Below are 23,212 nucleotides of genomic sequence, written 5' to 3'. Positions count from 1 at the left end.
TGAGGCTGCGGTGCTAACCACTGCGCCACTGTGCCGCCCCGTTCTACCCACTCCAATCTAAAGTCCTTAATAAGCTACACTGAATTTTAAAAAAACACTTTAGTAGTACTCGCCTTATCACCAGAGGCTTTTTTTCAAACAAAAAAAAACTTTTCCCTTGTTTTTTTAAAGATATTTAAATGCAATAACAGCAGTGGCTCACCAACCAATCAGCTTGCAGCTCTCCTCTGATGTCACTGTTTTTTTTTCAAAACTCTGGCGCGCTGAAAGTGCTCCTCTCCTGGAAAGTAAGAGCAGTCTCCTTGGTGATGATCCCAAATAAACAGCAAATACAAAAGGACCAATCAACTCAAAGGTTTGATCAGCCAGTGATGCTGCAATTTGCCATCAACCCAGAGGACAACCCGAATGAAGAACTTGAGTCATCCAATCGTTCTATTCAAGCACAGCAGAGTCAGAAGACGGAACGAGAAGACTCAAAACCTCAAACCCCTTCGAAAGAAAGAAGAACTCATGATGGCAGACTTGTAAAAACAGTTAACAATCTGAAAAGAGAAGTAAGAGTCTTGAGATGTAGTAGAATGTAATATAGAGTTGTTACTGGGCAAAATATAAATAGACTATAAGCATCATCACAGGAAGTGATGTAAAAGCACCTGTGCAAAACCTCATGAGAGTGTAAGTGGAAGCCACAGATAGAAGACGTGTGTAAATAAACTCCTGTTACTTTAACTGTCAGACTTTTAGATATTCTGTACCAAGCTTTCATAGCTATTAGAAAATTACAGCAGCGGGCTTGAAAATGGGTGCTGTTCCCGTCCATCACGTGGGTAGCCTCCCTACTGCGAACACGCGGCGGGCATACAGTTTGCATAGTGGAGACATGGGTCGCCCACAATGATGAGGCAGGGAGGGATGCAAGTCAGCAATTATGGCATCAGAGGACTCCGGAGCAGGTGCTGGTTACCATATTTAAAAGCCTGTCAGCCCTGTATTAACTCCTGCCTTATCGTCATTTACAGCTTTGTGCAGCTTTAAACTTTGCGTGGCTGGTTCCTGGACTCCCCCAACCCCCGAGGAGTGCAGCACAGGATGGCCGAGGCAAGACAAAGGGTGGCCCCACAGCTCAGTGATGTCTTCCTGCTAAATTTTCCTGCAGGCTTCAAGGAAAAGGTGGGAGGATCTCTTCCCTAGCAATGGCAGGAAGAGGTCCCCCCACCTCACCAAGCAAGCCAAGCAGAGATTGCAGAGGAGGTCAGCAGCTGTAGGGTTACTCACCAGAACAGGGTGTAGAGCAGGAAGAGGGTCAATGACCTTCTGCACTTGGCCATGGTGAATGTTCCATACCACTGTCCTTTTAGGGGATTGCATCTGACCATGTGAGAGGGTGTGCAGGTGGCAGTACCAGGGCGATGGCAGAGGGACGAAGATATTATCTCATCCTGACAGATGTACGGCAGCATCTCAGCCACATGCCACCTTCCTTCTGCACGTGCCCCATGAACTCCCCTAACAGAGTGTGTCAGCTTGAGAGATATCAGATCCCCCAATAAGGAATGAGGGACTGACAGTAGCAGAACTGGCATATTAGTTTAGTTTAGTTTAGAGATACAGCACTGAAACAGGCCCTTCGGCCCACCGGGTCTGTGCCGACCGTCAACCACCCATTTTATACTAATCCTACACTAATTCCATGTTCCTACCACATCCCCACCTGTCCCTATATTTCCCTACCACCTACCTATACTAGGGGCAATTGCTAATGGCCAATTTACCTATCAACCTGCAAGTCTTTGGCTTGTGGGAGGAAACCAGAGCACCCGGTTGCCAATTTCTCCTAACTCCATCCTTCCTCTTGTGGGACAAGAGTACCCACAACAGGAGGAAGAGTCCCTGATCTGCATCCTCTCACCACCACTGAGGAAGAGGCATTGGAACTGGCGGGGACCCATGGCGGCCACACAATTTTAGATGGGGAAACTAGAGTCCCAGCGCAAGAGAGTGAATATTGGCTTCCATTGACGTATTCATTACTGTTGGAAACTCACATCACGCATGGTTGGCATGATAAAATCTGCACAGGCTAAACCACACATGTTTGTGTTCTGTCATGCAAGTCGGCGTATGCAGAAGACTGCAGCCACAGTGGGACAGCCAACAACTTCTGAGGAGGAGGACTGCTCAGAGGATGCACCATCCCATGACTCTCCTGCACCTTCCACCAGTGCAGATACTTTCACCTCGGTCAGTTTCCACGGCTGTAGAATCAGGGTCACAAGCTGATAAGGGCACAACACACAAGCTCGAGCAGCTGGCTGAGGCAGAGATAGCCGAAGCCTCTAACAATTGGAGGACTGTTAATGGCCAGGCCCATGCTGAGCCCCAAGCTGATGACAAACCTCTGCAGTCGACAGCACAGGGCATGCTGGAGTTGCAGAGAGAGGTAAAGCAACATCTGGTGAAGCTGCCAGAGGTCATGCACAACCATGAGTGGACGACGGAGGAGTCGGTCCATGCTAAGACAGTTGCCATGTCTCAGGCATATGAGTACATGGCTTCTTCCATCGAGAGGTTGGTGACCTTCATGGAGAGCCAGCTCCCTCAGATGTGTGCAGATGTGCACACCATTGCCTTGACCATGAGCTCAATGCAGCAGTGGCAAGACAAGAGAAGGAACAGGAGGCTGGAGACTTCTTCTCTCGTCCTTCTCTGGTGAGCAGGAAGGTTCAATCGAGCCTTGAAAGGGAGATGAAGAGACTGCGCTCCACATCTTGGGCTCCCCTCAAGGCATTCCAAGTATGAGTACGGGCTTCTCAGACCCTCCACCAGTGATCCCAGCTCAAGCAGTTGCAATGCCTGAGGAGAGTCCTGCACCAATGCAGCACACCTTCAGGCAGCCGCAGCCCTCCAGGCCTCAGGCAGCCAGAAGACACCCAGCAAAGTCATCACAGAGGCCATGTGTAGCGATGAGTGGACGATGGAGAAGTGGCCATGCATACCATGACTGCTGCTACACAATGAAAAATTTGGTTTATACATCTGCTGTTGAGACTTAAATATTAAAATTTATGGCACAGAAGGTGTTCATTTGGCCCATTATGTTTCTGCTGGCCGAAAATGATCTTTTTGGCCAAATCCCACTTTCCACCTCTTGGTATGTAGCCCTGTAAGTTATGGCATTTCCAGTGCATATCCAAGAATGAAAAAAAAGGCAGTCTCATCCCTAAGCATAGGGTCTTCTGATTTGGTCAATGGTCAGGGACAGGATGGTGTGACTGCGTGTGAGGCAGGTAAGGGGATCCAAAAGAAAGAAGCAGAGGAGCCTCATCCCTTGCAATTGTCCAATAGCTTTGAGATTCTTCCACCTTGTCTGGATGTGAGCAAGGGCTGCAGGGTGGATGAGCAAACTGACCATGGCACCATGGTACAGGAAGCCATTCAAGCGGGGGGAGTAAATCAGAATGTAGTAGTAGTAAGGGACTGTATATCCCCGTCTGGCGCAAAAGTAACACGGGAAAGGTAGCCAAACCATGGCTTACAAGGGAAATTAGAGATAGCATTAGATCCAAGGAAGAGGCATATAAATTCTCCAGAAAAAAACAACAGACCTGAGGATTGGGAGCAGTTTAGAATTCAGCAAAGGAGGACCAAGGGATTGATTAAGAAGGGGAAAATAGAGTACGAGAGCAAGCTTGCGGAGAACATAAAAACTGACTGTAAATGTTTCTCTAGGTATGTGAAGAGAAAAAGATTGGTTAAGACAAATGTGGGTCCCTCACAGTCAGAAACAGGGGAATTTATTATGGGGAACAAAGAAATGGCTGACCAACTAAATGCATACTTTGGTTCTGTCTTCACAAAGGAGGACAAAAATATCATACCAGAAATGTTGGGGAACACGGGGCTTAGTGAGAGAGAGGAACAGAAGGAAATCAGTATTGGTAGAGAAATGGTGTTGGGGAAATTGATGGGATTGAAGACCAATAAATCCCCAGGGCCCGATGGTATGCATCCCAGAGTACTTAAGGAAGTGGCCCTAGAAATAGTGGATGCATTGGTGGTCATCTTCCAAGATTCTATAGACTCTGGAACAGTTTCTACAGATTGGAGGGTAGCTAATGTAACCCCACTATTTAAAAAGGGAAAGAAAGAAAGCAGAGAATTAGAGACCAGTCAGCTTGATGTCGCTAGTGGGGAAAATTCTAGAGTCCATTATCAAAGATTTCATAGCAGAGCACTTAGAGAACAGTGGTAGAATTGGGCAGAGTCAAATTGGATTTACGAAAGGGAAATCATGCTTGACAAATCTACCAGAATTCTTTGAGGATGTAACTAGTAGAGTTGATGAGGGGGAGCCAGTGGATGTGGTTTATTTGGACTTTCAGAAGGCTTTCGACAAAGTCCCACATAAGAGATTAGCATGTAAAATTAAAGCGCATGGGATTGGGGGTAGTGTATTGCGATGGATAGAAAATTGGTTGGCAGACAGGAAACAAAGAGTAGGGATAAATGTGTCTTTTTCCGAATGGTAGGCAGTGACAAGTGGGGTACCACAGGGATCGGTGCTAGGACCCCAGCTATTCACAATATATATTAATGATTTAGATGTGGGAACTAAATGTAATATCTCCAAATTTGCAGATGACACAAAACTGGGTGGGAGGGTGAGTTGTGAGGAGGGTGCAGAGAGGCTTCAGGGTAATTTGGACAAGTTGAGTGAGTGGGCAAACGCATGGCAGATGCAATATAATGTGGATAAATGTGAGGTTATCCACTTTGGTAGTAAAAACAGGAAGGCAGATAATTATCTGAATAGCTAAAAACTGAGAGAGGGGAATATGCAGTGAGACCTGGGCGTTCTCATACACCAGTCACTGAATGTAAGCATGTAAATCCAACAAGCGGCAAAAAAGGCAAATGGAATGTTGGCCTTCATAGTGAGAGGATTCGAGTACTGGAGCAGGGATGTCTTGCTGCAATTATACAGGGCCAAGGTGAGGCCACACCTGGAATATTGTGTGCAGGATGTTCTTGCTGAAGAGGGAGTGCAGCGATGGTTTACCGGACTGATTCCTGGGATGGCGGGACTGACATATGAGGAGAGATTGAGTCGGTTAGGATTATATTCGCTGGAGTTCAGAAGAGTGAGGGGGGATCTCATAGAAACCTATAAAATTCTAACAGGACTTGACAGGGTAGATGCAGGAAGGATATTCCCGATGGTGGGGGAGTCCAGAACCAGGGGTCTTAGTCTAAGGATACGGGGTAAACCTTTCAGGACTGAGATGAGGAGAAATTTCTTCACCCAGAGAGTGGTGAGCCTGTGGAACTTGCAACCACAGAAAGAAGTTGAGGTCAAAAAATTGTATGTTTTCATGAGGGAGTTAGATATAGTTCTTGGGTCTAAAGGGATCAAAGGGTATGGGGCGAAAGCAGGAACAGGTCACTGAGTTGGATGATCAGCCATGATCATAATGAATGGTGGAGCAGGCTCGAAGTTCCGGATGGCCTACTCGTGCTCCTATTTTCTTTGTCTATGTATAGTTTGGGGGATAGACACTGTTCTCTGCAGCCAAGAGCGAGAGTTCAGAAGGCTGTGTTGCCTGCCTGTGGTGCCAGGGTTCGGGACATCTGCACAGGGTTAGGGCGGCACAGTGGCGCAGTGGTTAGCACCGCAGCCTCACAGCTCCAGGGACCCGGGTTCGATTCCGGGTACTGCCTGTGTGGAGTTTGCAAGTTCTCCCTGTGTCTGCGTGGGTTTTCTCCGGGTGCTCCGGTTTCCTCCCACAAGCCAAAAGACTTGCAGGTTGATAGGTAAATTGGCCATTATAAATTGTCACTAGTATAGGTAGGTGGTAGGGAAATATAGGGACAGGTGGGGATGTTTGGTAGGAATATGGGATTAGTGTAGGATTAGTATAAATGGGTGGTTGATGTTCGGCACAGACTCGGTGGGCCGAAGGGCCTGTTTCAGTGCTGTATCTCTAATCTAACTTGCAGTAGGAGGGGGAGGATCCAGTTGCTGTGCTCTATGTGGGTACAGCAACGTAGCTAGGACTGGGAAAGAGGCTCTGCACAAACAGTATGAGCAGCTAGGGACTAAATTAAAAAGTTGAACCTCAAAGGTAATAATCTCTGGATTATTACCTGAGCCACAAGCAAACTGGATTAGGATAAATAAAATTAGACAGTTAACTGTGTGGCTCAAAGACTGGTGTGGGAGAAATGGGTTTTGATTCATGGGGCACTGGCACCTGTACTGGGGAAAGTGTGAGCTGTACTGTTGGGATTGTTTTCACCTGAACCGTGCTGGGACCAGTATTCTGGTGAGTCATATAACTAGGGCAGTAGAGAGGACTTTAAGATAAATAATGGGAGCAAGGTATTAAGTGAGGGAAGATCTGATAATTTAGGGAGAGGGAAAAAGGCAAGAGAAAAGGTAGCAATCAGGGAATAAATAATCTGAGTGTGGTAGGAAGGGATGATAGGAGGAAAGCAAAACTGGTAACAGAAGTAGAAAAGTAGTAAGCGAAATTAGAAGACAGACAAAGTGAAAGGCATGCATTAAATAGGATTAGAAGACAGAATCATGTTAAAAAGGCAAAGTTAAGGGCACTCTATCTGAAGGCACAAATAGAGGTAAATGGATATGATTTCATTGCCATTACAGAGATATGGTCGCAGGTGACCAAAACTGGGAACTGAATATTCAAGGATATTCGTCTTTTAGGAAGGATAAGCAAAAAGGAAAAAGAGGTAGGTCAGGGCTCTTAATAAGGGATGAGATCAGTACATTAGTGAGAGAGGATCTTAGTTCAAAGGATCAAGGTGTAGAATCAATTTGGGTGTCGTTAAGAAAAAGCAAGGGCAAAAAATATTGGTGGGATTTGTTTACAGGCTACCAAACAGTAGTGGTAATGTTCAGCATGGTGTAAATCAGGAAATTAGAGATGCATGTAACATGGGTAATACAGTAATAATGGGTAACTTCCATTTACATAGAGACTGGGTAAATTTAATCAGCAGTAATGCTGTGGAGGATGAATTCCTGGGGTGTGTGCGAGATGGGTTTCTGGAGCAGTACGCTGAAAAACTAATTAGGAATCAGGTTATTTTAGACTTAGTATTATGTAATGAGATGGGGCTAATTAATAAACTTGCTGGAAAGGAGCTTGGGAAATAGCAACCATAATATGATAGAATTTTATGTGAAGTTTAAAGTGATATAGTTCATTCTGAAAGTAAGGTCTTAAATCTGAACAAAGGAAGCTATGAAGGTATGAGGGGCAAGTTAGCAATGGTGGTTTGGGAAAATACACAAAAAGATTTGACAGTAGACAGGCAATGGCTAGTATTTAAAGAAGTATTACATGGTGTACAAAAAATATACATTCCTCGAAGACACATAAACCGGTCAGGAAAGATGAATCAACTGTGACTAACAAAAGAAGTTAAAATTGCATTAGATCAAAGGAAGTGGTTTATAAGGTTGTCAGAAAAAGTGCTAAGCCTGAGGATTGGGAGCAATTTAGAATCCAGCAAAGGATGACCAAGAAACTGATAAAGGGAAAAGACGATATGAATGCGAGTGAAAAGCATAAGCATGAACTGTAAAAGCTTCTTTAAGTATGTGAAAAGGAAAAGATTAGCAAGAACAAATGTGGGTTCATTACAGGTGGAAACAGGAGAATTTATAATGGAGAATACGGAAATGGCAGAGAAACTAAACAATTACTTTGTGCCTGTCTCCACGGATGAAGATACAGAAAATCTCCCAGAAACACTAGGGAACCAAGGGACATGTGAAAATGAGGAACTAAAAGAAATTAATATTAATAAAGAGGTAATACTCAAAAAGTTAACTAGATTGAAGGTTGATAAATTCCCTGGACCAGATGAGCTACTTCCTAGAGTGTTGAAGCAGGTGGCTGTGGAGATAATGGATGCATTGGTGTTATCTTTCAAAATTCTGTAGGTTCTGGAAAGGTTCCTGCAGACTGGAAAGTAGCAAATGTAGCAAATGTAATTTTAAGAAAGGAGGGAAAGAGAAAACAGGGAACTATAGACCTGTTAGTTAGACTTCATTAGTAGGGAAAATGTTAGAATGTATTACAAAGGATGTGATAACTAGACACTTAGAAAATAATGATGTAAGTGGGCAGGGTCAACATGGATTTATGAAAGGCAAATCATGTTTGACAAACCTGTTGGAGTTTTTTAAGGATGTTGCTTGTAGCACAGATAAAGGAGAACCAATGAATATGGTGTATTTGGATTTTCAGAAAGCTTTTGATAAGGTCGCACAGAGGAGGTTAGAAAACAAAATTAGAGCACATAGTTATGGATTGAGAATTGGTTAACAGACAGAAAGCAGAGAGTAGGAATAAATGGGTCTTGCTCAGAATGGCAGACTGTTACTAGTGGGATATCGCAAGGGTCAGTGCTAGAGCCACAGCTGTTCACAATCGATATAAATGATTTGAATGTGGGGACCAAATGTAATATTTCCAGATTTACTGATGACACAAAACTAGGTAGGAATCTAAGTTGTGGGGAGGATGCAAGAAGGTTTTAAGGGGACTTGGAAAGGCTAAGTGAATAGGCAACAACATGGCAGAATGGAATATAGTGTGAATAAGTGTGAAGTTATCCACTTTGATAGAAAAAACAGCAAGTTAGTATTTCTTAAATGGTGAGAGATTGGGAAGTGTTGGTGTCCAAAGGGACTTACCTGGGTGTCCATATTCATGAGTCATTAAAAGCAAGCATGCAGGTGCAGCAAGCAAATAGGAAGGCAAATGGTATGTTGGCCTTCATCATAAGGTGTTTTGTGTACAGGAGTAAAAAAGTCTTGCTGCAATTGTATAGAGCCTTGGTGAGACCGCACCTGGAGTATTGTGTACAGTTTGGTCTCATCTAAGGAAGGATAAACTTGCCGTAGAAGGAGTGCAACAGAAATTCACCAGATTAATCCCTGGAATGGCAGGATTGTCTTATGAAGAGAGATTGAGGAAACTGGGGGCTGTATTCTCTAGAGTTTCGAAGAATGAGAGGTGATCTCATTGAAACTTGCAAAATTCTCACAGGGCGTGACAGGATGTTTCCCCTGGCTGGTGAGTCCAGAACCAGGGGACATAATCTCAGACTAATGGGTTAGCCATTTAAGATTGAGATGAGGAAGTATTTCTTCACTCAGAACATAAGAACATAAGAACTAGGAGCAGGAGTAGGCAATTCAGCCCCTCGAGCCTGCTCTGCCATTCAATACGATCATGGCTGATCTCATCTCAGCTTCAACTCACCTTCCTGCTCATTCTCCATAACCTTTCAACCCATTACTAATTAAAAATCTGTCCATCTCCTCCTTAAATTTACTCAATGTCCCAGCATTCACCGCACTATGAGGTAGTGAATTCCACAGACTCACGACCCTTTGAGAGAAGTAATTTCTCCTCATCTCTGTTTTAAATCTGCTACCCCTTATCCTAAAACTATGACCTCTCATTCTAGATTGTCCCACAAGAGAAAATATCCTCTCTACATCTACTTTGTCAATCCCCTTAATCATCTTATCTTCTTCAATTAGATCTCCTCTCATTCTTCTAAACTCTAGACAGTAAAGGCCGAAACTGCTCAATCTCTCTTCATAAGACAAACCCCTCATCTCTGGAATCAATCTGGTGAACCTCCTCTGAACTGCCTCCAATGCAACTACATCCCTCCTCAAGTAAGGGGACCAAAACTGTACGCAATACTCCAGGTGCGGTCTCACCAATGCCTTGTACAGTTGCAGCAACACTTCCCTACTTTTATACTCTGTTGCTTTAGCAATAAATGTCAAAATTCCATTTGCCTTCCTTATTACCTGCTGTACCTACATACTGTTTTTTGGCAATTCATGCACGAAGACACCCAGATCCCTCTGCACCGAAGTACTCTGAAGTTTCTCTCCATTTAGATAATAATTTGCCTTTCTATTCTTCTGACCAAAATGGATATCCTTACACTTATCAACGTTAAACTCCATCTGCCAAATTTTGGCCCATTCACCTAACCTATCCATATCCATTTGTAAATTTCTTATTTCTTTATTGTAACTTACTATTCCACCTATTTTAGTGTCATCTGCAAATTTGGCTATAGTACCTACTATCCCCGCATCCAAGTCATTAATATAGATTGTAAATAGTTGGGGCCCGAGGACCGAACCCTGTGGCATCCCACTAGTTACATCTTGCCAACCAGAAAAAGACCTATTTATTCCGACTCTCTGTTTTCTGTTGGTTAGCTAATAAATTGCCCCTAACCCCACGTGATCTTATCTGGTGTATTAACCTTTTGTGTGGCGCCTTCTGGAAGTCCAGATATACTACATCTACAGGATCCCCATTATTCACTTTGCTTGTTACAAGAAGAACTCTAACAAATCAGTCAAACACGATTTACCCTTCATAAAACCATGCTGACTCTGATAGATTGCATTTTGACTTTCTAAATGTCCTGTCGGTGAATCTTTGGAATTCTCTACCCCAGAAGGCTGTGGGAGCTCAATCATTGAGCATGTTAAGACAGAAATTGATAGATATCTAGATACTAATGACATCAAGGGATATGTGGATAGTGGGGGAAAGTGACATTGAGGTAGATGATCAGCTATGGTCTAATTGAATGGTGGAGCAGGCTCAATGGGCTGAATGGCCTACTCCTGCTCCTAGGTTCCTCTCTTTCCTGTAATGCAGTGACCAGAATTGTACACAGTACTCTAGCTGAGGCCTTACTAGGGGTTTATACAATTCTAGGATATTCTCCCGACTCTTGTATTCTATACCTTGGCTAATCGAGTATCCTGTATACCTTCTTAACCACTTTATCTACCTACCTTCATTGTTCCTCAAGCATTGAAGAGATTCAGCCTCTGTTGGATGAGGAACATGATTTCCCTAGATCCTACCAAAATGATTGTGAATCTGCCTTCAACAACATCTGTAAAATCATCTAGTCAAAGCTTAGAGAGATGCAGGTTCACTGGATAAGCAAAAAGGGAGAAGGAATATAATCATACGCAGATCGAAACAATACTAAATGCTTCTATGAAGCTCTGAAGGAAGTCTACAGTCTTCAGGCTTCTGGAAATTCTCCTGTCCTCGGCACTGATGGAACCACACTGAATACAGATGAGACCAAAATCCTGCAGGCAGGATATTTTAACAATGTTCTGAATCAGCTGTCAGCAAACAATGATGAAGCAATTGGCTGCTTGTCCCAAATTGAAGTCAATATGTCACTTGCTGACACTCCTAACAAAGCTACGGTCATGAAAGCAACCTGTCTCCTGTTGAGCAGCAAGGCATCAGGGCCAGATGCAACAGCAGGTGAAAATTACAAGACAGGAGGCACAATCCCCACTGAAAAACTCACCAAACTATTCCAGATAATGTTAAACCAGGATGTCATTCCTCGGTAATTCAAAGGTGCATCAATTATCCGCCTTTGCATAAGGAAGGGAAATTGTCAAGCTTGCGACAACCATCGAGGAATCTCCCTACTGTACATTGCTGGGAAAATACTTGCAAGAGTTCTGCCAAACCACTTGACACTGCATCTCGAAGAGGACCATCCACCAGAGAGTCAATGTGGCTTCAGAAAAAGGTTTTGGTACAGTTGACATGGGGTTTGCTGTATGTCAGTTCCAGGGAAATGCCAATAGCAGAACTGCAACTTGTACTCAATATTTGTTGATATGATGAAAGCCTTTGACACATTATGAGCACCTATGGAAGATTGTGGCAAAATTTGGCTGTCTAGGAAAATTATTCATTATGATATGATAATTCCACAACAGCATGCTTGCTCATGTCCTGCATGATGTCGTCTTCTGATGCCTTCCCAGTCATAACTGGAATGAAGCAGGCCTGTGTTGGCTCCTATCCTGTTCAGCATGATGTTGTGTGCCATGCTTTCTGAAGCATCTTGTGGTTGCAAAAGTGTCAGTCACATTAGATATCTCAATGCTCAATTTGAGGAGACTACAAGTCAAAACCAAAGCTATGGTTCGTCGCTTCATTTCACTGATGTCTGTGCCCTAAATACCTGTTCAGTAGAAATGCAACAGGAAATGTGATACAAATACTGCCTATTGTTAATGTTTCTCTTTCTTTAATATAAACATGCCAACCACACAAGGAGGATTAGTAACTAAAATAAGTGGACTCTTTATTTGAAGACATGAAACTATGTACAACAATAACTGGGAGGTCCACTAACATATCTGGTCACTCTAACCGCTCCTAACCTCTGCTCGATGATTACATGAGTATGTACATCATATTCTGACTAGTGATAGATAGCAGTTTTTGACACGTCCCCGAAAGGTATACCACAACATGTTATGGCTTTATGTTGATACGCTGGTTTCACCTTGCAGACAGGACATGCTCTTTATTTTCACAGGTGTCCATCATGAGTTTCTGCCTTATAATTTGATGGGGATTTTCACAATATTGTCAGCAATTCTGGTCTTGTTTCTGCCTGAAACACTCAATGCTCCTCTTCCAGACACCCTTGGTCAGATGCAGAAAATAAAGTGGTAAGTATATATAGTCTTTATGGGCTGGAATTTAGGGCCCATGGAGTTCTTATTGGAGGCGGGTGGACTGGGAAAATAGGAGGGAGCTGCATGGGACAGTTCCCCAAGACATTGCTGCCTCTGGAGAACTTTCTCAGGTTGGGCTGATAACAGGATCAGCTGCCCGCTCCATGGAGGCAGGCAGCCAATTATGGTGGTTAAGGCCCCAATTAGGGGTGATTTTGCGGCTTTGCCAGAAATTTCCCACCCTCAAATTGGCCATCCGCCATGTGCGGAGATTGCCAGCTCATTAGAGGTGGTCTCTGTGGTAGGCTGAGCGGCGATCAGAGCCGAAGGCTTCTTGCCTCAATGACAGGGCTGTGGAAATGAAAGGCTGCAATTGTGGCCACATCTGTAAGACCTTCTCTCTGGTCTAAAGCTTCTAGCCTTTACTCTGGATATAAATGGCACACAACAACTTGAAAATTGTTTCACTAAATGTGGTACACATTTATTATATCACTAAGCAATGGCATAAACTCATGATACTACCAGTTGCTCAGCAGCCCTGTGAACCGGAGTCTGTCTTGGTGGTCAATCCGCCTGCGAGTCCTCTAGTGCACGACTTTTGGATGGCTGACCATGCCACCCTAACCACTGCAGCAAAGCTATTCCTGTGGGCTCTTTCTTTGTACCTTGTTTTGCGATGGCCCTGTTCCAAATAAGGTAGGTACCTGTCTAACTCCTTCAATTGGTCTGCAATTACCTCACTGTCCTTTTCAAAACAAGACAATTACTTCTCCAGGTGGTTTCCAACTTGAGTTTCATGCAGGAATTTCAAGGTCCATTGCTTCAAATAACAAAGACAGTTGAGCTCCACTTTGTTATCTCTCGCATCACTATCCAGCTCCAGGCTGTTACAGACAGACCTAGTTTTTAGCTCTTATTGAGCACGGCCCATATCTCTTCCTGGATGCTTGCAGTTTAATTGGTTTTGCAGACCTTGTTAATTCTGGCAAGGCTCTGTCATGACCAAAGTGACCATCCAGCCTTGTGCCTTCAGGCTCACAATACAAGTCATTAGATGTCTTTGTTTTGGGTACTTCGATGCTTCATGTTGCTACAATGAGACAGAGTCCACACACACAGAATTCCACCACATCCAGCCTACATTCATTAATGCAAAAGAAAATAAAGGAACAGTTACATCATTAAAAGGTGATTGTACATTAAAAGGCAAAACCACGTTGGCTTACACATTTGATCTTGCAGAAGGGTTTCCCCTCCACCCTGATGTCCCTACTAACTTTGGGAGTCTTCATTGCAGATCTTCTGTGTTGGCCATCCAGGGCACCTCCATGTTGTGGTGCCCTCACGGTTCCCGACCTGTCTCAGCAGCAACCACTTCTTCTGGTGGAGCTGCTGCCTGATCATCAAAGCATGCCCCTGGGCCTCTCACTTCAATGGTCCATCTGCGTCCTCAATTGGACAGGGCACCCGGAAGAGACTTCTTAATTGGACTCCTCCGGAAAATCGCGGGCAACGTCCTGCCATATCTCTTCTGATTTCCTGATCCAGGATTGAGCCTGACTTTGGGGTGCCAATGAACCCAGCAACATACAGCCCTATGATTCAGTCTTTGTTCTCAATTTTCTGCTTAACGCTTTTAAGGTAGAAAATGTCCCAAGATGATTCAAATAGGAGAAAAGGAGCATGAGAGAGTTAAAAAAGATGATCAAAAGTCTGGTTGAAGATGCGTCTTTCAAATAGAACAAGAGAAGTAGAAATTTGGAGATGGAATTCCAAAGAACACTGCTGTGGTAGCTGAAGGCTGTGCCATGGAAGATGGAGCAGGGAGTGTGGGGAATGGAGAGGTGGCAGGTTCAGAAGATCAAAGAATGGGGAAAGAATATTAGATAGAAAAGGCTGTGGAGGTAAGGTGAAATGAGGCTATGGAGAGATTTGTAAAGCAGAATTTTACATTCAATTCTTTGGGGGACCAGGAGCTCGGCAAGGATGGGAGGCACTGGGTGAGCTGAACTTAGTGTAGAACAAGATGTGAATGGCAGAGCTGTAAATGATTTGGAATTTATGGAGGATGGGAGGCTGGCAAGGAGGGCATTGAAAAAGTCAAGTGTAGAGAAAAATAAATTATATTGGTAAAATATGGGTGAAAGCAGACAATGCTGAAGAACTGGAGATAAAGATACAAAACATTACATAGGGTTTATAGCACACAAATAGCCATTCAGCCCAACTGCTCTCTGCTGGTGTTGATGCCCCACATGATCCTCCTCTAACACCTCTTCATTTCCATTTCCATCTGTTTCTGACTCCTTCATGTACTTATCTAACTTCCTCTAAAATGCATCTATACTGCTCATCTCAGCTATTCCATTTGATAGTGAGTTCCGCATTCTTACCACTCTGTAGGTAAAGACTGAATTTGTAATGGTCAAATATAATAATTGAAACTTGGTTCTGCTAACAAAATGCCATGGTTGTGTGTATTCTGGTTTAACCTGAGCAAGCAGCCAGGGAAGGATGAATTCAATGACAAGGGTACAACATTTTTAGTTTTAGATGGAAACAATGACTTCCACTCTTCCTAATATTTATATGGACAAAATGCTGATTCATCCATGACATAATATCGGACAGGCAGTTAAACAGAACATAAACACAGAAAAATATGAGCAGCAGTAGACCATAAGGCCGGTCAAGACTGCTCCACATTCAATATGATTATGGCTAATCCTCAGTCTGAACTCCATTTTCTTCCCCCACTCCCCATATCCCTTGATTCCCTGAGAGACCATGGCTGGAATTTAAGGATGAGGTGGTGACTCCATGCATCAGCTGGAAAGCCGGTGGTGAACCATTTCCACCAGGCCTGGAAGCCACGCTGATATTTTGTGTGGTTAGGCCCTTAATAGGCTGGATTTGGGGCTTCGGCCCTCTGAGGCAGTAAGTCCCACGTCCAAGAACTGCTGGCCAATCAGTGGGCCAGCAACTTCTCAGTCCCAGCAGCGTCACTGGGCGCAGTGGCCATTGCTGGGACTGCACCCAGCAAGGAGAGGACAAAAAGGTAAGTGGGGTGGGCCTCACCAGGGCCAATTGGCTAGACCACAGTGAGGTGAAGGGGGTGGTCGGAGTGTAGGGTGGAGTGGTTGTTTTAGCAAGGGTGGTCTGTGCCAAGGTGCCCATCCGCCACTGGTAACATAAAAGCAGTGGCGGGAAGAGCCCCTTAAGTGGCAATTAATTGGCCACTTAAGGGCCTTAATTGGCCTAAGGGCAGGCTCCTGCCACCTCCCCCTCTGCTAGTAAATTGAGATTACAAAGATTGGCTGTGTGGTAGATAGCGAGGAGGATAGCTGTCGGCTGCAGGAAGATGTTGATGGTCTGGTCAGATGGGCAGAAACATGGCAAATGGAATTCAACCTGGAGAAGCGTGAGGTGATGCATTTGGGGAAGTCAAACAAGGCAAAGGAATACACGATTAATGGGAAAATACTGAGAAATGTAGAGGAAGTGTGGGACCTTGGAGTGAATGTCCACGGATTCCTGAAGGTAGCAGGATAGGTCAATAAGATGGTTAAGAAGGCATATGGAATCCTTTTCTTTATTAGCCGAGGTATAGAATATAAGAGCATGGAAGATATGCTGGACCTGTGTAAATCATTGGTTAGGCCTTAACTTGAGTACTGTGTGCAGTTCTGGTCAGCTCATTACAGAAAGGATTTAAGAGGGTACAGAGGAGATTTATAAGTATGTTGCCGGGACTGTAAAAATGTAGATATGAGGAAAGATTGGATAGGCTGAGGTTGTTCTGCTTGAAACAGAGAAGGCTGAGGGGAGATCTGATTGAAATGTACAAACTTTTGAGGGGCCTGGATAGAGTGGAGGTGTAGGGCCTATTTACTTTAGCAGGGAGATCAGTGGCGAGGGAGCATAGATTTAAAGTGATTGATAGAAATATTATAGGGGATATGAGGAAAAATGTTTTCACCCAGAGGGTGGTGGGGGTCTGGAACTCACTGCCTGAAAGGGTAGTTGAGGCAGAAAACCTCAACTCATTTATCGGCTGGCACAGACACGATGGGCCAAGTGGCCTCTTTCTGTGCTGTAAACTTTCTATGATTCTAAAATGGCAACAGGGCTGGATAGGCGAAGGGTACAGTACCCCCTGCCTCCCACCTGATTTATGCCTTCCCTCCACCCCGCCTCCTAGCCCATTAAATTCCCGCCCAAAAATCTGTCTATCTCAGTCTTAAATATTTTCAACGATGGCGAATCCACAATCCTCGGGGGTATAGAATTCTAAAGGTTTACAACCCTTTGAGTGAAGAAATTTCTTCTCATCTCAGCCCCTTATCCTGAGACTGTGCCTCCGTGTTCTAGATTCTTCAGACAGGGAAACAACCTCCCAGTGTCTACCCTTCAGAATAGTGTATATTTCAATGAGATTGCCTCTCATTCTTCTAAACTCCAGAGAATATAGGCCCAATTTACTCAGCCTCTCATAAGACAATCCTATGATGAGACCACATTGCAGCGATCATAGTGTTGAGAAATAAAACTGGACATCATCAACATACATATAGATGCTGATTCCATGTCCTGGGTGATATCACTGAAGGGCAGGTTGTAGATGAGGAAGAGGAGAGAGCGCCAAGTCCACATCCTTAGGGAATTTCCAAAGTGGCAGCTGCAAGAGAAGCCATTGCTGAAAATGAATTAATTGTGTCAGGACAGATAGGATGCAAATGCTGGAGAACGAACCTCAGGTGGGCCATGGAAGGATGAAAATGTAGGAATGACATGATTTAGCATGTCAGTTACTGCTGTGAGGTCAAGGAGGTCAAAGAAAGATAATGCTCCATGATTGCAGTCACAGAGGCCGTGCCATTGACCAGGGTGATTTCATTGTTGTGGGTAGCACAAAAGCATAGTGGAAGGAATCAGATAGGGAATTATGGGGAAGATAACCTGTGTGAATGGAAGAGGATGACATATTGAAAGGAGCTTTCTAGCTCAGAAATTGAGTAGTGTTTGAAGGGGATAGAGAGGTCAAGGCTGATTTTTTTGTGATAATATTGTTGAAAGGACAGTGTGTGAACAGAGCAAGCTATTCCAATGTTAATGAACACTGGCATCAGGAGTGCTGGTGGTCAGGAGCAGGGTGAAGTGGGAAGAAGATGGTTCTCATGGAAAAGCTGGACCTCCATGAGAATCACATCATTATTACGCCTGTCGGCCTATTATTTCACAACATGCCATCTCTAGTTTTACAGCTTAGTGGCCAAGACAATGATTGATGATGGAATATTTGGCTGTTGGGACTAAGTTCAATTCCACACTTGGACATTCCAGCAGAGATCCCTGGAGAACCCTGGCTTCGTACATACCCTCAGACCCACACCTTCTAGGGGCCACTAGGGTGCCAATTCTGGTTGCGTATATTCCTGGAAGTTTAATCATGTGACCTCCTGCTTCCAACTGCCCCATCCAGTCAAACAGACTTTTCTCCCCATCTCCAAATATTTGTATAATTAATCACAAAAAGAAAGATGTATCAGCTGTGGCTCAGTTTGCAGCACTGTCATCTCTGAGTCAGAAGGATATAGGTTCAAAACCCATCCTGGAGGTCTTATGGGTTATCTGGTTGTTATCGCATTGCTTTTTGTGTGAGCTTGCTGTGTGCAAATTGACTGCTGCATTTTCTGCATTAAGCAAAAAACAGTGACTACACTTCAAAAGTACTGCATTGGTTGTACAGCACTTTGGGAGATCCTGTGGTAATGAAAGGTGCGATATAAATATAAAGTCTTCCTTTTTGAATTAATAAAGGAAAGTGTGCAAAGAAAATGAAAAGAAGTACTTTTTAATGTCCCTGTTACTTTTCTCCCATGTTACTCATAGCAGTCGCCTGGAGTTTAATGTTTATTTCTTGTAGTTTGTGTTTGTATTATTGTAATAAAACAAAACTGGTATGAAATAAGCAACTGCATCTACCCAGTGAAACATTAAAGGAAAGTTTCTGTAAATGTTCGTTCTTTATCACAGTGCTGTTTGTCATTCCATTGCAGGTTCAAGTGTAGAAATACTCCTAGAAATAATGACTGTTTTTATCAAACTGGAACATTTGAAGAAAACAATATGGTGGTCAGTAAAAAGGAGGATATTTAACCCAGCTCTGACCACAGATCTTCAGCAATGGGGAAATGGACAATCAACCATTTCTTTCCAGTTTATGTCACAGACTAACATTATATCTTATTGAAATATGTTTAACAATGGAACTTATATACTCAGGGAGCACTGTCAAATACTCAGATCAACAAGACATTACATCATTTTATGTTTCCTTCATTTTCACACTTTCATTTGGAATCAACAATGTAACACAAAACGTTGTGTCACAGATTGTGTGAAAAGTGTATTAATGGGATCGATTTTGACTTTTGGTCAACAGACCAACAGAATATGCTGACCAGCCGGTCGCCCATACCTACAGCGAAGAAGTGGCTGCAATTCTGAGATGCCAGCCTAATTAACATCCAGTCACCGTTTCGTGAGGCACCAAGGGACGTTCCAATGCAGCTCGCTGGGTTGAGGCCTCCCAATATTGGGATGCCCCAGCTGCCAGCAAGGTGCTGGGATTTGGGTCACAATCACAGAGGGTGGGTTCCCAGGCCATTAGTAGTTCAGATGGGACCTGTTCTTTTGCACGCAATAAAATTAATAGCAGACTTATCTTGTCTGGAATTCATCGGCTCCTTTCTACTGTGGAACTGGTGGGATTGTGTACAGCACAGGCTGCGATCAGTTCCAATCTAAAATGGCAATCATGGTCCTAGGATTCTCAATTTGCATATTAAAAGGAGCCTATCACCAAAAACAGGCAAGGGAATGGGTTCTCAATAGACAGGCCATTTCAAGAAACCGCCAACCTGTTAATTAGTGTTAATGGGGCAATAAGGCTATCAAACCCATTTTAAGGCCATCACTACCATGTTAGCACCAGGCAATGGAGTGAAAATTGACTCCATATGGATCATACTCTCCCTCTGCTTTGTCTCCCAGAGAGCAATTTTGCCAAATACCATGAAACAAACAGCAACAGCAAACCAGTGTCTTCCTTTGAACTGATACTGTTAGCTATTCCTGTGAACCGTTACTCTTGCTCAAATCCTCCATCCCGAGTCCAAACTCACCCCGATGATATAAAATGGGGAATTAGATCATCAGGTTAGATAAAGGGAGAAGAGATTTTAAATCATCAGTGGGGAGCCAGGACTGAAATTGAGAGAGATAGTTATCCTTTAAATTGCACAATATTGGAGAAATGGAGTAATAGAGGATTAAAATATTCTGATTGAATTGATAAAGAAAAGAAAATCTTGCATCACATTTCTGTGAGAATTATGGTAGGGAATTGTTTTATCCATTATTTTGGGTGGAAGTTTGAGGATTATGTTACACATGGTACAAGTTGTAAAAAAATACTTACAGTGCCTTTTTTGATATAAATCTTACTCTAGAACATTTGGAAATACGTCAGCATTCATTCATCGATTGTAAATTGTCAGTGCAGTCATGGATGATGTTCAGTTATACTGCAATATCCTTTTCCTGAAATGGTTGTTTTGCTTGTTGATCTCAGTATTACAATTATCCTTCTTGTAAGGGAGCATGTTTATTAAATCTACAATTATGGGTTGATGAGTGTCAGTAATAAGGCTGTAATGCAGGGCTATGTCTTTATACAATTAAACTTGCATGAGTTACAGAATACATAGAAACCCCTTAATTTTATTCGGTATCTAACTTCTTTTATTAATCTGATCTCACTAACATGCTAATGACGATTGAGATAATAGAATTGAGTGAACACCACCCCAAATCCCCATCTACCAACAGTCATACACTTTACCTTCCCTCTGTTACTGACCATCACAGCATCCTCTTTGCTACCATGCTGAAATGAAATGCACCACAAAACAAACATTCCAAACTAACTTTATAAATCAAACCATCCCATTTTCCATGCAAAAGTAAACCTATCACCCTTGTGCATTACCTTAGTACCTGTTTTCTGTGTGTCTCTGCCTGTCCTAGAGATCCTATGTAATGCTACCCCAGTGGCAGCAGCAAGGCTGTCAAAAGGCTGCTGACACTTCATGGGCGAGGCTTCAAGTGGCCTTGGAGAGCAGCACACCAGCTCTGGCCTCGGATGACCCTGTCTCATTTGTACAGGTTGGTGGCACATGAAGTGTTACTGTCTGTTTCTAACCTTGTTGTAGAATGTGTAGGAGAATTCCTATGGGTGCCTGGCTTGAGACAGTTGTCAGATATCACATTGTAGATCTACTATTGTAAATCTCTGGAAGAAAGACATGGTGCCACCTTCTGGATTGCTGCTGTTAAGCTGAACCTTTATTATCAATTTCCTCTAGTGGCACACGGTGCATGCTATACCAGGAATGTACAGTGGCCTCAAATGAACAATGCACGACACATGAAATAAACAATAAATGAAGAATACACTATGTTGTGTGTGTACACCTTTAAGAGGTGTGGCTATGAGATCATGTTAGTCATGTAAGAGCTATGATGTAACACACCACATGATTCTGAGTGTTAGGCAGTCTTGAAGAAACACCTGTAAAGTGAACATTTCAATGTACTAGCTGCTCTCTCAGTACTCAATAAAGAACCCACAACATGGCATTCCTAATCCCATCTAGAATGGTCAGTCTTTGTGTGAAGTCTCTACTAACCCAGAGGTTCAAACAACACAGAACACACTACAAACCTTCCCCTTCTCGGTAAATGATAGTTTCAATTGTTTGCTTACATTGTTATGTTTGGACATTACTTCAGTTTGGAACATAATCACTTAAGTATGGTGGACGTTTCCGCTCACAAGTAGGATATCGATGTGTGACATCAGGTGTTGTTTCAGTTAACACATGTCCATAAAGTGCTTCATCTGAAGTGTTGATGTCTGGATCGGACGCATTGCTTGCAGATGCTGTTTGTAACACTTTGAAGTATGCCATGTTTTGTGTGATGATTTGTGAATCTAACCATCTCCCCTTGTCCTTCAATGGTGTTACAATCGCTGAATCCCCCACTATCAACATCCTGGGTGTAACATTGACCAGAAACTGAACTGGAGTAGCCATATAATTACTGTGGCTACAAGAGCAGGTCAGAAGCTAGCAATGCTGTGGCGAGTAACTCACCTTTTGACTCCCCAAAGCCTGTGCACCATCTACAAGGCACAAGTCAGGAGTGTGATAGAATACTCTCCACTTCCCTGGATGGGTGCAACTCCAACAACACTCAGCAGCTCAACACCATCCAGGACAAAGCAGCCCACTTGATTGGCACCCCATCCATAAATATACACACCCTCCACCACTGACGCACAGTGGCAGCAGTAACATCTACAAAATGCACTGCAACAATGCACCAAGGCTCCTTAGACTGCACCTTCCAAAACCGCAACCTCTACCACCCAGAAGGACAAGAGCAGCAGATGCACGGGAACACCATCACCTGCAAGTTCCCGTCCAAGTCACACACCATCCTGCCTTGGAACTGACTCGCCGTTGTTCACTGTTGCTGGGTCAAAATCCTGGAACTGCGTTCCTAACAGCACTGTGGGTGTACCTACCACACATAGACTGCAGCGGTTCAAGAAGGCAGCTCACCACCACCTTCTCAAGAGCAAATAGGGATGGGCTATAAATGTTGACATTGCCAGCGACACCCACATCCCAAGAACAAATTTTTTTAAATCATGCTTAGCAGTGATCAATGATTCTATTGTGTTGGTCACAACATATGGCTGGATGTCATCGGGGGATTGTTTGCTTTCCAACATAACCATCACATTTTACAAGTACTTCGTCTCCTGGCTTTTGTGGTGTAGTTCTGATATTCATGTTTTGCTCTGCATTTGCTTTCATGCGATCTTTCCGTTTTCAATCACACTCACATATGCGTTCGTTGATCATTAGCTTTGCGGAGTAGCTCAAGAAGATCTATATATGCAGATAGGATGTGTGAAGATGAGTGTAGCTGGAATTTTTCCAGTGCTTGAGTGAAGAGTCGCTCTGTAATTGCGAAGAAAACGATACAACTCCTGCTTCCACGACTTGGTTTCAGCAGTGGTTGTAAGGATCACTTTTTTCAGGTAAGCATGAATCTCTCAACATCTCCATTAGCTGTTTGCTAGCAGGGTGTGATTTTTCAGTGAGTCTTCTTCTTTGGCCTCCTTATCTCGAGAGACAATGGGTAAGCGCCTGGAGGTGGTCAGTGGTGTGTGGAGCAGCGCATGGAGTGGCTATAAAGGCCAATTCTAGAGTGACAGGCTCTTCCACAGGTGCTGCAGAAAAATTTGTTTGTCGGGGCTGTTACACAGTTGGCTCTCCCCTTGTGCTTTTGTCTTTTTTCCTGCCAACTACTAAGTCTCTTCGACTCGCCACATTTTAGCCCCGCCTTTATGGCTGCCCGCCAGCTCTGGCGAATGCTGGCAACTGACTCCCATGACTTGTGATCAATGTCACAGGACTTCATGTCGTGTTTGCAGACATCTTTGAAGCGGAGACATGGACGGCCGGTGGGTCTGATACC

The 23,212-nt window shown here is 43.7% G+C and overlaps 2 protein-coding genes across 7 annotated transcripts in view; both read left to right on the top strand.

Moving 5' to 3' along the window:
- LOC137375967 (organic cation/carnitine transporter 2-like) overlaps positions 1–21,310 on the top strand; it is a 171,435-nt gene extending 150,125 nt beyond the window's left edge. For 4 of the 6 annotated variants that reach the window (XM_068043779.1, XM_068043778.1, XM_068043776.1 and 1 more), the window contains 2 exons: positions 12,451–12,586; positions 18,655–18,839. In XM_068043779.1, coding sequence (XP_067899880.1) covers positions 12,451–12,586; positions 18,655–18,754 — 236 coding nt within the window. In that variant the 3' untranslated portion in view covers positions 18,755–18,839. Of the gene's footprint in view, positions 1–12,450; positions 12,587–18,654 lie in introns of all 6 variants that reach the window. The other 2 variants (XM_068043777.1, XM_068043775.1) reach the window with 1 other exon arrangement.
- On the top strand, positions 177–8,610 carry LOC137375968 (uncharacterized). The gene is made up of 2 exons (XM_068043780.1): positions 177–557; positions 7,676–8,610. The coding sequence occupies exons 1-2, from the start codon at positions 231–233 to the stop codon at positions 7,973–7,975; spliced, it is 627 nt and encodes a 208-aa protein (XP_067899881.1). The 5' UTR covers positions 177–230; the 3' UTR covers positions 7,976–8,610.
- Positions 21,311–23,212: the final 1,902 nt, after the last annotated feature.

The sequence above is a fragment of the Heterodontus francisci genome, chromosome 12 (assembly GCF_036365525.1).
Source record: "Heterodontus francisci isolate sHetFra1 chromosome 12, sHetFra1.hap1, whole genome shotgun sequence".
NCBI classification, from domain to species: Eukaryota; Metazoa; Chordata; class Chondrichthyes; order Heterodontiformes; family Heterodontidae; genus Heterodontus; species Heterodontus francisci.
The sequence above is the reverse complement of the archived record's forward strand: the minus strand, read 5'-3'. Positions and strand labels throughout refer to the sequence as shown.

What these genes read in the sequence shown, in the direction of transcription:
- LOC137375968 (XM_068043780.1), top strand. Translation starts at nt 231, where the DNA reads ATGTCACTGTTTTTTTTTCAAAACTCTGGCGCGCTGAAAGTGCTCCTC. An exon ending in TTAACAATCTGAAAAGAGAA is followed by an intron (nt 558 to 7,675) that starts GTAAGAGTCTTG and finishes GGTTCATTACAG; the next exon opens with GTGGAAACAGGAGAATTTAT.